At 39.5% G+C, this 14,970-nt stretch overlaps 1 protein-coding gene across 1 annotated transcript in view; it reads right to left on the bottom strand.

Moving 5' to 3' along the window:
• nr5a2 (nuclear receptor subfamily 5, group A, member 2) overlaps window positions 1-12,515 on the bottom strand; it is a 64,341-nt gene extending 51,826 nt beyond the window's left edge. Inside the window, exons 1-3 of the mRNA XM_061683247.1 lie at window positions 12,306-12,515; window positions 9,602-9,720; window positions 6,258-6,399 (exon numbers count right to left, since the gene is read on the bottom strand). Of these exons, the coding sequence (XP_061539231.1) occupies window positions 6,258-6,399; window positions 9,602-9,720; window positions 12,306-12,387 (343 nt within the window). The 5' untranslated portion in view covers window positions 12,388-12,515. The remainder of the gene's footprint in view (window positions 1-6,257; window positions 6,400-9,601; window positions 9,721-12,305) is intronic.
• Window positions 12,516-14,970: the final 2,455 nt, after the last annotated feature.

Here is a 14,970-nt window from a genome sequence, read left to right as displayed (position 1 = left end):
GCATGTTTTTGGGATGTGGGAGGAAACCAGAGTGCCCGGAGAAAACCCACGCAGGCACGGGGAGAACATGCAAACTCCACACAGGTGGGGCCGGGGATTGAACCCCAGTCCTCAGAACTGTGAGGCAGACGCCTCAACCAGTCGCCCATCGTGGCGCCTACTGACTACATATAAAACAGAAAAAACAAATCGCGAGATGTGACAAATGTATCCATTTAACTGATCGTGCATGTGAGGCCTTTTAAAATATTTATGATTTATATGACGATTTATGATTAATGAGCCACGAAACCCATCGCTGGCCCAACTCGGAGACAAATGAGGGTCGCATAGCTTTTTTGCAGGGACGCATCAAGAAAGTAAGGATTATGGGTGTTGCTTATATGCCCACCAATATCCCTACACACACAAACGCGCAAACATAAAAGCACACGTGCATTTCCTGCCTCTTTGTTCACTTTTGAGCTTTGCTTTTTACCAAAATGTGAGGCAACTTTAATTAGATTATTTTGTGGGTCTTGTACCTTTTAAAATATTTTTTTCTGACCCTGCACATTTTAGGCATGTATTTTGTAGTTTTTGACATATTAAAAAAAAAAAAAATATATATATATATATATATATATACATATATATCACACACCTCACAGTTCTGATGACCGGGGTTCAATCCCCGGCCCCGCCTGTGTGGAGTTTCCATGTTCTCCCCATGCCTGCGTGGGTTTTCTCCGGGCACTCCGGTTTCCTCCCACATCCCCAAAACATGCAGGGTAGGTTAATTGAAGACTATAAATTGCCCGTAGGTGTGAGTGCAAATGGTTGTTTGTTTGTATGTGCCCTGCGACTGTTCAGTTCAGGGTGTACCCCGCCTCCTGCCCGATGATAGCTGGGATAGGCTCCAGCACTCCCATGACCCTTGTGAGGATAAGCGGCTCAGAAAATGGATGGGTATATACATATATATTTTTTTTTTACATACATTATTTTCTTGGCACAGATGGAGCATCATGCACAGCTTCCCACACACAATGCCTTTTTCACACTCACACACACACACACACACACGCACACCCACACACACATCTACACACACACCTACACACACACACACACAAACACACACGCACACACCGCTCAGTGCTTATTTCCTCTGATTTATGGTTGTTTAATATACAGGAATATTAAATGCATGCAGGTGAGGATCCCTGACGGTCTCCAGCATATTAATGGTTTCTGCAGAGCCTTGCTGACACCTTGTTTGTCATGTCGGGGCCTTGGCCACTGCGCCGGATGTGCCCTATCCTGTGCACACACATGAATACCTATGCACAAGTAATGGGACAGCTGCCTAGCTTCACAGTGCAAGTAGCTGGAGTCTGAAGGAAGACGAATCAATGTGGTGGCAGAATGAGAGGAGATAAAAAAGGTAGCGGAAATGGGAGTGGGTTAAACAGGAATATACAAATATTTTGTCACTACTACTACTACGACTAATCCATAAGAATAGTTTCCCATGCGGTTTACATGCAATAAATACACAAACTGACTACCAATCTCATGAGATCCAATACAGGAGCGGTATAAGAAATTCTTCGTTATCCCCACCCAAAAAAAAAGGTTTCAATGTAAACTGTTTGTCAGCAAGGCCTTAGTTAAACAATATCTTTATTGTTGCAGTTGTAGTTCCCAGTGTATCACTGAATTGCATCATAATGAGAGGAATTTCCCTAATGTGCCCAAATTGTGTAACTGAACAAGGTGACCAAATTATTGCTGTTCTACACCACTGCGAACAACAACCTCAATAATAAACATGTTGTTAAAATTACAATGGCACTCAGTGGAGCATGTTGTTGCCAAGGCCAAACACTAACTAACTGACTGTTCTAATTTGGATCAGCACCAAATCAGCCAAATTCCTGCATACCCACCTTTTTTACTGACAAATTAAGGTAAGTTACCAAAAGTATTTTTTCATCTGGCAATATTAATATAGCTGCACCAATATCTGGAGGCACAACAAAATTGTTTGGTTTCTTCCGTGTTCAATGTCCAATCACCTCACAAAGGAAATTAGCTTGACTTTTTTTTGCGCATTTCTGTAAATGAAGATACAAATTAAAAAAAAGAAAAACGGTAACAAAACATAACCTTGGCCAAGATGATGGTGTCAATCAAAACAAAGTATTATTTTGTTTGCAAACACTGACACAGGTCTAATATTGTGGTTGGCGAGTATTCTTAAATGTGTTATATTTAGGCGTACTAGATCTAACACCCAGCGGGTGTTTTAAGGTCAATTAGCTGCAATTATGAACCTGCCCAAACAGCCCATCTTTTAGCTCATCCTCTAAGTGAAGGAGACATTAGGCAGGTCAGTCAGTCAGGTAGGTAATCAAGGTAACTTCTTGATTATATAACACGCTTCATCTGCTCCCGTGTTAATGGCTTGAAACCTTGGTGGATTCTTAGTTTCTTTTCCCCAATGTTCCAGCCGGATGACATGCCCAAAATGCACATGTTACCAAAGTAGCGTCTTCATGTGGTTAAACAAGGCAACTCACATCCATTGTCATCTGTCTGTGTGGTGTGTATTCTTTTGAGCAATTAGTCCATTGTTGGTATAAAAAAACGTTTTTCAGCAACATGAACAAACTCTAACTGTGGTACAATACTGTATATTTAGCCTTAATTTCAAGTAATTAGAATTTAGAGGTGTTGTTATTTTTAATGCCCTATAACAATAAACTGAAGAAGTAAAAAAATAAATAAAAAGGATGGCCCTTTGATACTAACTCAATATGGCCCTTCGATACTAATTCCCAGAAATCTCAAAAGGGAGGCGCTAAACGCCGTGATTATTAATTCTAACAGATTCCACGTGTCGTTGGCAAGAGTTGTGAAAGTGGTCGATATTTGAAAGAGGGCTTTGCACTTTAGGTAGCACTGCTGGTTTTCAAAATGGAGACTTTGGGAGACCACCGCAAGCACAAAAATAGAAGTTTGCAGTGATGGAATTAGAAGTGTTAGTGGAACACAAACAAACATATTACTGAGTTAGACAAAATACATATTTTACTCCCAAAATTTTGGGGATGCTAGCAACTGCATAAAAGCCGTGTTTTGTTTGACTTAACTCTCCCTAAGTCCATGGATGCAGATGCCCATCCCGTGTAACACTGAGTTTAAAACTTGGGAGAAGCCAGCACCAATTGTCACCATGTGACAAAGACACAGCCCAAGGAAATTTAGAGTTGATTCACAGTTTTAGTATAGGGGATATGGCATGACTCCTTCTTGTGACTGGCTCCAAGTTGTCCTTAGATAATTCAGAACCTCCCAAATTGAACTGTTGAATAGCTGATTAGTTGTCAACATTAGCGGAAAAGTTCTCCCCGCTCCCTCTCATTTGCATGCTGATTTGCACCTAATTTTCAGACATGGTATTTGAAAAGGCAAATCAGTTATTGCAATTCATTTCAGGTTTGATTAATCACATTACACGTGCTGAATTTATCTATTTGCATATACTCCTGCCAGAATGCCCAAAATCTACTGTGCAGCAATTTTGTACGATTGGCAGACACAATGTTGCATGTGCCCAGTAAGTAGCCCCGCTAGCGCTCTGTTTGTGTCAGCAATCGACTTTGCACCCATTTTTGCAAACCTTTAGAAAATCAGGCCCCATATGTTTTCTTTCTTGAGGACCACGGTAGTTCCAAAGCACATAGTGGAAGGGGAGCCGTGAGGAAGGCAATTCTTTTAAGGGCTCGAGTGAAACTCTAAAAAGCTGACAACTCCTAACTTCTACTTCTACTACTAGGAGTTGAAGTACTTTTAAACATTTTCCTCTCTTGAAATTTTGAACACCTCCTAAAATTCCACACCAACATGAGGATTAAAACTTTTGAGTTATGATGATATCTTGAATAATACACAGATTTCCAAACTGGAAATAGCAGACTGTCCTAACTGCTGGCAAATCAACAAACATTAGATAATCAAAATAAACGCTCACGCAGTTGGTTTCCACTCATTTCGCATATTGCTACGAGCTGCTGTGTCATGCTATGAAAGAAGCAAAAATCCAAATGGGCTTTTATCTTTCCCCATTACTGTATTTTTTGATGCAATGGCAGCTTCACGATCTCGCCTGTGGGTGTCTGAACACTTTTGGCCTTTTCATGAATACATGTATTTGCTAAGGACTCATGTGTCTCTCTGTGTGTGTGTGTGTGTGTGTGTGTGTGTGTGTGTGTGTGGCAAGGGGTGTCAGCCTTCCTGTGGAGGAGGGCTTTACTGGTTGTGGCAGGAGTCGCCCACCGGAGCTCCTGGGCCTTGACAGAGTGCTGGAGGGCCTGCCGTGCCCCCGAGCTGAAAGTTCCTGCCAACAAACACGGCCAACTGCGCGCCCACATCAGCTGGAAAATGGCAGGCTGGGACATACTGCCCAGCGGCCATTCATGATTAAGAGCGCGATTAATTACACCTCACATGGCAGGAAGAAGGGAGAAGCCTCTGGAAAAATTTCCTTTAGGCAGTTTTTTTGTTTTTTTTTCTACCACACCCTTCTTGTGATTATTGTAGGTACTGCCAGCCTGTACATTTGACAAGAATTTAACATACACTACCAGCCAAAATATTGGACAGTTTCTCATTCATTTGCACTACGAAGTGTGTCCAAACCTTTGACTGGTAGTTTATAAATACCATGAAGAATTATACATTACCATAGGGAATAGCAATATGGGTTCTCTGTTAAATAATTGAAATCTTGTTTTACAATCATTGTAAAGAGACCTCTATAGGCCAACATATGCGCCAGAGATAGTTGTTTAAGAGTAAAACTAAACAATAATTGATTTGAAATGTTATCCTTGAACTGGAAGTATATTTGCCCTGCCATCATTGTCACTATTCAGCTTTAGCTGTGTTTGAGCGGGCTTCTGAGCTGCGTTCAAATTAAACAAAGAGGCCTCAAACTGGCCGGCCAAAAGTATCATCATTACCATTCTCAGCCTCATGCCATGTTTTGTATTTTTCTTTTTTTTATTCCCTGTCTGGCAGGTATTAAGTGTCCAGCAGCTACCGAATACCCCCAAACTCCCTCTGACCCCCATGTAAAATGCTAATAAGCATTGCTAGTTTTCAACACACTGCATGAAAGGAGGGGTGTTCCAGTGGTCAACTTTACAGTGTTAAAAAAAAAAAGAAATGCAGACAATTTTATCGTCAAAGTTATTCAACTTGTGTAATGCATTTGTGTGAAGATCTCAATTTGGACTGAAACCTTTCACATTCCAAAATTATAATGGAAGAATATATTTCAAGCCAAAGCATGAATGGGTTCCACTATAAAACGTTCAACTGTGATTTAATGGAAAATGACGAAATTGTCATTTCACAAGAACGCTAAAAGTTTATAAAACACCTATGTGGACGTCCAGAGGCAGTCAGCCTCATACTTGAGCTGCTCCATGCAATAATTTTTTCCTTCCACTTTTCAGCATCAGTAATTGCAAACAGGCATCATATCTTGAAAAGTATATAATGCTTCGCAAAGAATGTTGCCTGCTTTTGCCTTTTCACTTCTGCAGATGTGCACAGCTTCAAGATTACTTTTTACGGAGTGGTGTTCTCATATAAACCCCATAATGAGCAAAGTGAAGTACATACATGTATTTGTCCAGTAAATAGATTACTGGTCGTACAGCATAAACAGTATAACAGTTTAAATATATCTGAATCAGCCTGATCCATCAAGTGTGTTCATGCTTTTGTGCTTGACGCTCACTACATTCCCCACAGCAGCATATGTGCATATAATTTAGACGTTTTGGAGATCATAAGCTCCAAAACAACAAGTTATGTGTCTAATATGCTTTTGAAAAGATGTTCAGCTTTGATTAACACTGTAAGAGAGGTATTCTTTTCACAATACTGTATGTTTATTGTTGTGAATTTAGTTTGCAGTAGTGTAAAACACCACTGCCTCACACTCAGAGCTGTTTTAAATATTTCAGTGACTTACAACGTAAGGGGGGTGAAACATGATTTTGCAGATAGAAATGTTTACTCCATATATTTATACATTTTAGCTTAGTGAGCTTTTTAATGGAGAGCACATAAACGGAGACACACACACACCCTGAGCTGAAGCAGGAAAGATGCTGAATTACATGAGCAAAAGACCAGGAAAAACATTTTCTCGTCATTTTGGCATCTGAAATGTTCTAATTGTGGGTGTATTGCTTTACCTTCCAGCTTCATGCCGACAGTGAGGCACTTTTGGAAGCGGCAGTATGGGCAGCGCTTCCTCTGAGTCTTGTCAATCTGGCAACTCTGGTTCTCAATACATGTGTAGCGCTTGTTGTTCTGGACCGTGCGCTTGAAGAAGCCCTGCGGAGGGAACCAATTAACATGTCAACCCGCTTGACCCCGTCCATGTGATGGTAATGCACCCATTCACACGCACACTGGCTCCATGTACACACACACAGCTATGTCACACGGTTGATGAAAAAAGTAGCATATAGGGCACTCATTTCTAGGTCAACAACAAAGATAAAACAATTTTTTATATAAATTAAAGTTTCAAATCATTCCGTATTCATTTTGAACACAAATACACATGTAGCATCTTTTTGTATAAAGTTGTCTAAAAAAAAAAATAACTATTTATGATAGTCTCCTTTCAGCTTTTGAGGGAAATCAACTTTCCACTTTAAAAGATTTAAGCACACGAGCACACACAAAAATATCCAATATATTTACATAATTCCCAGTTCCGGGATAATAGAGTTCCTGACTGCAACATGGAATTAATTATTGGAAGAAGCAATGAAAATCAAAAAGCAAAAAGAGGAAGGATGGGAGCAGGTAATGTATTCTAGATCCATAATGTAGAACGAGTATATGCAGTATAAACTCTGCTCTTTCCCCCTCCCAAATAAAATAAATTAACGGAAACTGCTGTTGTCAATATTTCACCCAACACAAATTTAATTGACAATCTGCATGACGAAATAAAACATGAAGTGGACTGAGGGCTAAAAAAAAATAATACAAAAAAAATAAAAATCCATCAAAAATACATGAAACCAAACATTTGGAAAGTCACTCAATTTAAAAGTAACTGCATATAAAACATGTTCAAAAGTTTCTTTTCAGTTATAAAGTAGAGTGACTATTGTGAAATAGGGATTTTATCTATCTATCTATCTATCTATCACTGCATAAAATACTGTAGGTCATTGTCATCTTGCATGCAACAAGGATTCCCATTAAAAGTGACAAAATTAGACCCCAAATAATCCTATTTAGAAATTGTGTTTGTTTGCACTGAAGTAGCCCTCACTATTCATACATTCACGTATAAATAGCAGTAAGTTGATTAAATTCAGTTGAATTTACTTTCAAAATGCTTACTAGTTGTGCCTATATACTTGAACTTCATTTGCTTTGCACCTTGACCCTGACCTTTTCACTGACTTCTTGCAAAGATCGAAGTTTCAAGCAACTCTCTCCCCGATACCTCATCCTGAGTTTGTTTACTCAATGCTTGGATGTCGTATGAGTGGCAAAGGAGAAGCCTATGATGTGTGCATACGTTTTTGAGGGGAAAGAAACTGACAGCAAACTGATACATCAGCCTGACAATTACAGGGCTGCCGTTAACAATCAGGGTGGCCGCTTTATTGAGCGACTCAATGACTGGTTGGAGGTAAATATCAATATTATTAATGTTTCAACAAGGATAGACAGTGCTTCATTAAAATTCCTCTTCATATGCACTCTGCAGGCACACACACACGCACACGCACACAAGGTGTGAGGGTGTGTGGAGGCTGAGAAGCTGCACAGATGCCACTGACGTCTCCTTCCAAGCAAGTGGTTATAGCATCTCAAGGTTGCAATATGTAATCGAATCTATAACATCTGCTTTAAATAATGACCACATAGGCAAGAAATGTGATGCTACTGCGTCAATACTGTGTTTTAAAAATAAATAAATAAGAATTTAAAACACACACACACATATATACATAAATATATATATATATATATATTATACATATATATATATATATATATATATATATATATATATATATATATATATATGTATAATTTGCCCTGATAATGCCTGTATGAGGAGAGCAGAGGAAATGGGACAAAAAGTGTGCTGATGGCGCTCCAATTCAAACAGTTGCCTTTGCAGCCGCTGTTGTTGGGCTCTTAATGAACTTGTGATGAGAGTTCCATACACGCATAAGTATACAAACAGAGATTTGTACACTTACAACATCCTGACATCCCAGCAAGAGCTTTTATTAACATTCTTCCTTTATGAAGGTAGTAATGTACTGTTTTGACTGACAGAGAGGTATTCGTTTCCCATTACTGTGCTGTCTTTGCAGTATTCTAAAACTGCTGTCATACCTTTTTCTGTTATTGTAGTATCCTCTTTTATTTACATGTGGGGGCCGAAATAATAGAAATGGCTTTCGGTATGATGCAGTGCACTTCTACACCTCTGCAAATTATAATCACAATAATAAACCCACATTAACAATTAGTACTCTGTGTGTGTGTGCCATTCAAGACATCATTTTTGTAAAGGCAAAATTTAAGATACAACCATTGTATTGGATCTCATTAAGTTGTGTGAGTGTAGCTAATGTTTTGGCTTCGAGTATAATATCTTTCTTGCCTTCTCTGGCATCATCCTTTGTATTAGCACTTGTCTATTGGCGTTTGCAAAATGTACAGCCACAATTCTGACAGTTTTTTCTCTTTTGTTAAATGACACTTGCTTCTTGTTTGCTGGTTGCAAAAACTCCCCAAACGTGAGCAAAGAAGATTTAACACTGGAAAACGATGGAATATGGTGCAAATCCAAAAGCCAAACTTCACCTTATGAACGCATGTCACTGACATTAATATCCATAAGGAACCTACGCACGCACGTGCACACACACAGGGTCCACACTATCGTCCACAGGTCTCAAACTCAAGACCCGGGTTCAAGATCCGGACCTCACATCATTTTTTTGTGGCCCGCAAAAGCAAATCATGGCTGTCAACTTCCGTGATTCTTGTTAAATTCTGTTCCAAAGCTTCAAATTGTCATATGTAATAAATAATAACGTTGTGATATTGCAAGAATTTTTGTTACCAAAACACTTTTTACAGTTACTGGAACAATAGTTGAATAAACTATACATCCTTGACTTTTGATTTTAAAAGTAGTTATCCATCAATATCAGAATAGGAATCATCTTTATTTTGCCAAGTATGTCCAAAACAAATACAAGGAATTTGTCTCCGGTAGTTGGAGCCGCTAGTACGACAACAGACAAAGAACACTTTTGAGACATAAAGACATTGAGAAAAACAGTCACTGAGCAATAAAGGGTTGCTAGTTATCTGGTAATGCTAGTACAATTGTTTTAATGTTGTTTTAATGTACATATAATAATGTTATCAGGTGATTCAACATTTATATGGTTTCACAGTCATAACAGCTCTCTGAGGGAAAGTAACCAAAATGAGTTTGACACCCCCGCATAGTATAGGCAGAAAATGCCAATGCACTAACCTTGCAGCTCTCACAGGTGAGCAGTCCGTAGTGGTAGCCCGAAACCTTGTCTCCACACACGGGGCACATCTCGTCCAGGTCTTCGTCATAGGAGTAGTCCATCATTTTTAATTGTGGAACTGCAAGGGACATGCGTACACAGAGAGGACGATTACAATGTACACCCTGAACTGGTCGCCGGCCAATCGCAGGGCACATAGAGTCAAACAACCATTCGCACTCAGACCTGCGGGCATTTTAGAGTCTTCAATGCATGTTTTTGGGAGGAAACCGGAGTAGGCACGAGGAGAACATGCAAACTCCACACAGGTGAGGCCGGATTTGAACCCGGCTCCTCAGAACTGTGAGACGGATGTGATAACCGGTCTCCCGCCGAAAGACAGACAGACAGACGCTGTCAATTATTTCGTTTAATTCCTGCACATTCGCTTGCAAATCAGAAGCCGTCTGAAAAGAAGACTATGAACGCGAGTCTCATAAATATGCAATGCATCCACGTCGAGCCCGCTGGGGAATTGAGAGAGATATTAACGTTAAGGAGCGCAGGAGAACATGTTGCCGCCCACAGACAGATCAAAACACACAAACACAAGCGCGGGCGCACGCACGCACACACACACACGCGCGCGCGCACACACACACACACACACACACGCACACAAGCGCTCATCACTGCAGGCCAGCAGAAAAACAACCAACATGATTATTCCCGCTAACAAACGCAATGCTAAAGGCCTCTTTATTTTTTGTTTCAATGTTTTTTTGTTGTTGTTTGTTTTGTTTTATAACTTCCTGGCGCGAGTTCTGCATAATCGCAAAGGCAACCTTTTATAGAGAGCAACCTCAATTATTCCTCTATTATTCGACAAAATAATATATAGTATTGTGGTTATGAATCACTGCCATTAAAACGGGTAGTTTATTTTATTTTATTGCCTGGTTATTCAAATGTGTATCTCATTTATTATAAAAGGGTTACACCACTCAGCAAAAAAGAGAGACTGACATTTACAACAGTTGCAAAAATTACAGCTCTAATCATAAAAGATCAAACGGTACAAAAAGACTTTTTTTTTTTTTTTTTTTGCCTTTCTAGGCACTTCGCTGAGGCCTTTGCGTGATTATTTTTTTAAAAAATTCAAACTATAATAATTTTTGGAGAAGTTAAAACGTTCATATATGTGGATCAGAGCAACAAGTTCCACTGCGCCGCTGGGATAGTTTGCATATAGAAAAAGAAGAAAATTTACATTTTTAAAATGAATTGCTATAGCTATATAAACTTTTCTCATTTGTGCAATGTATTCACACAATTTGTTACGCGAAAACCACTTTGCATTATTCGGAAAGAGGTTGCAATATGCAGTATAGAGAGATTAATTAATAACAATAGAAAAATAAGAATAGTGAGCTGCTGTGCTTTTTTTTTGTACCGATTACCGCTCATTATAATCAAAGAGAATAAAATTGCGCACGTTTCGGTTTGGAAAAGAAAGACTTTCAGTTACCTTTAAATTGCAGAAACTGTTCTATCCAATTGTTGGCCTTTTGCTCAGGCAATAAACCCTCTCCAAAATATCTGGGATTTGCAAAATCAAAATGCTCCCATGAAAATAAAAAAACATGTCCAGAGCTACCTTGTTTTATTGCGTGCGTAAAAGCAGATAAGCGTACTTCTAACAAGCCACTCGTTGACTTGACGTTTCAGGGAGTCTTGGCTCCGTTATCAGCATCTCATAAACTCGGGAGGGCTAATTGATTGCCAGCTTAGATCGCCGCGGAATGACAAGAGTGGAATTCGAGGTGCAGCGTGAATTTGATCTTGATGCAGTTACAGAAGTGTCACCACCTCGGGTTCTTTCCACTTTTCTATACGCAACGATTCCATCCGCAGAATTGGAACACCATGTAAAAATGATGGAGTTGTTTATCTCGGAAAATAGTAATCAAATGTTAAAATTGTAAGCATAAAAAATAAAATCAAGAACAAGGCCAAATACGCAGGTGAAATAAAAACAACAACACAGGAATCGCTGAAATATTGTTCATTTACTAAACTATATATATATATATATATATATATATATATATATATAAAACTTTGGTAATGTTTCAGATTGTTTCTTAACAATATTTAAATAGCAGCTGTGTACCTTCACTTTTTCCGAAATAAACTGAAGATAGAAATGAATTCGTGCAATATTTAAATAGTTGATGTGGCTAATATCACAAAACGAAAGACTTTAAATTTGAGATTAAGAAATTACCTGTGCAGCCTACTTTGTTATTTTGTATTGAGGGGGAAAACACCGGTGTTTCTTTTGTACATTAATTCAAGCGAAAGGGTCCACTGTGGGTGCTGCTAGACTTATGAAGTTAAACCGCGTTTTTTGTTTTGTTTTTGTTTTTGCTCCCGGCGTAAGGCGCATCCACTACAAGCATGACTTCAATTGATCAGTGATCGCAAGCAACACAGTCAGCCCAGTGTCAAATCTACACTTAAGATTTGTACTTCAATTCCGATTCGCGGGAAGAAACAGAATGCAACATCTTCCATCATACAGTAAGAGTTTGACAGTCACCCAAAAACTAAACGCCTTGATATGTGCAGGCATACAAATATTGACGTTTGTCGCTTCATTCTCCCTAATAAAACACGATTTGTACGTTTGTTGTCTAAACTGAGAGGTGTGTCAACTCTTACCTTGCACGTTTCTTGGCATGTGTCCCTGTTCCCCATACGATCGAGAGAGTCCCAGCGAGTCAGTCTCGACTTTGGGCAGCATGTCAGCGCCGCCGGCCTCAGCTCAGCGACGGGAGACACTTGGGCGCACTTCTTAGTCAAAAGTGGCCCACGTCTCTCTCCTGCTGTAGCGGACGTTTTGCCCTTATATATCTCGGGCCAGACGCGCAATCGTCCTTTGCAAAGGGACCGCAATTTTAAATGTCAAAAATGTCATTTAACTACAAAAAAAAAAACGAACAAACAAACAAAAAAAAAAAAAACAATGACGAGAAGATCCTGCGATATGCAGTCACTGTTGCGCACGATAAATGTGTCTCTGAACCTACACGACGTGGATCAAAACACGAAATAAGTGTTCTTGTGTCAGCTCCAAATGTGTTGAAGGCGCGATAAACTCATAAAGTTACTGTGAAGAACTTTGAAGCCTGTACCAGCAAATCTGCGCGCTCGCCTGTGCGTAAAATCAGACTCGGCGCGTCAAGCCGGACTGTCTGAGCTGTGGAAACCTCTCTTCCTCCTCTTCCTCCTCCTCCCCCTCCTCCTGGCTGAGTTGTTTACTCCCCTCCCTCCAATCGTGGACTCATGCGGTCGTCTGACGTCATACATCCCCGGTCCAACCAGGCGACTGGACCTGGACACATCGCCTCAATGGCATCGGGTTCGTCTCTCCAAAATCTCAGCTGATAGATGGCGTGAGTGGTGGACGTTAAAGCTCGGCGTTCCTGACTTAAAAGTGCACGACTACATGCACGCGCAGGCATCCGCACACGACCATAGATTCAGTAGAATTAGTTTTTTCATTTCTTTTTTATTTTGGGGAGTGTGTGCATTATGTGCATCTCATGTACATGCAAATGGTGTCAAACGTTTTTCTTTCTTTCTTTTTCTCTTTCTTTCTTTCTTTCTTTCTTTCTTTCTTTCTTTCTTTCTTTCTTTCTTTCTTTCTTTCTTTCTTTCTTTCTTTCTAACGTGCTACCCAGTTGATGAATTCTGTATTAAATGTGTTTTCATCCCTGATGTATACACCACGGACCATTTTTAAAAAAAAATAATCCGTCATCTGCTTTAATAAGATGCGTCCACGAGGGATCCTACGCCGTATTTTTAGACTGCTGGGCTAATCAGGATCAGCATATTGTACTGTATAGAATAGCTAAAATTCTATTTTGATATGAGAAATATTCGACTGTTATCATTATCTTAATGCATCTATCACTAAAGTACAAGACTACATTTCAGTAACTTTGCTGCTGCGTTCTTCTTTTCTACTCATGATGTACTTTAAAAATGGTGTGCTTCAAATTATAAACTAAACGTCACACGGCACACGTTACAGCCCCCCCCCCCCCACCCCCCCATATATAAAACTAATTCATGCAAGTTTACTAGTAAAGGGGGTTGAAAGAAAGAGGTGGGGATTCACGTAAGGCTATTAGATAAGGCCTCGTCTGACAGATAGCACTGCTGGAATGATTAACCTGCAGGAGTGAGGGAACTCCACTCTGGATGCTGGGGTGAAAGACATTGGGGAACACACGGGTGAAATATTTTTTTCAAGTCATGCTGGAACACAGCGGACCAACTTTAAGGAGAACAACAAAATACTGTTGATTTTTATTAAATGCTGTTTATAACAATGACAAATGCATGTAGTTTGTGTTGTTTTTGAAAAAGTGACAAAAATAGGAACAGGAATGACAGTGCTCCCTCAAAAATACACTCAAACTTTGGACAGGTCCAAGTTTTGAAATTAGCTGCACTCCCTGAAAAGCACATGTTGGTCGCTACTTTCTTTTTGCATGAAAAACGGTGTGCTTGTGTACATTTGCAGATTTATGTTGTTATGTTTTGCGATCCGTATCATTTGTCCATATTCGTTTTGACTTTCCATTCTGCCCCAGGTCAACTACTTTTACTTGCTCCTCTCGCAGGTCTTCCACTGTGGACCGCACTGGATTGTTGGAGGAAACTGAGTGTGTCAACAATAAGTGTTGACATTTGGGTTTAGGAGATAAACCTCACGGTGGATCAAACAAAGACTCTCCCCTTTGAGTGGAGTGCACGCGTGTGTGCGTAGATGTGCAGAAAGGTTTCAGTGGTGCAACTTTGCTGCTGACAACCTAAAGTGGAAGGACGCTGCTATCGTCTGAGGGTTTGGTTATCTCCTTCCCAAATGGCTGCAAAAACATGAAAGTGAGGCTAGTCAGAAGGTTACAGAGAGCATGCAGCAACATTTTAATGAGAATCATCTCTACAAAAGAAGAAGAACAACAAAACAATATCAACATATAACTGATTAATAATTATCCACAACATTTGCACACTTATACATGATATTAAAATTGGTCATTTTTAAAAATACATATGATGTTATATGTATCTGTGTAACATTTACACTGACCAAGTCATGAATGTGAAAGTATGTGAAAAAAAAGAAAAGAAAACATTATTAGAGTAACACTTCTGGGACAATCTACAAGTGGCTTGATCATATGCATTGGTGCATTTACATTTTAGCCTTTTGTAAAAATTTGTCAACCAATTGTTGATATATTCCAAAATACATCGATTTTTAAAATGCAAAAGTATAGCAATTAAAGTAAATTGTCTGAAAGTAGAAACT

Source organism: Phycodurus eques, chromosome 8, assembly GCF_024500275.1.
Source record: "Phycodurus eques isolate BA_2022a chromosome 8, UOR_Pequ_1.1, whole genome shotgun sequence".
Taxonomy (NCBI): Eukaryota; Metazoa; Chordata; class Actinopteri; order Syngnathiformes; family Syngnathidae; genus Phycodurus; species Phycodurus eques.
Note: the sequence above shows the minus strand (reverse complement) of the source record. Positions and strands in the feature narration are given on the sequence as shown.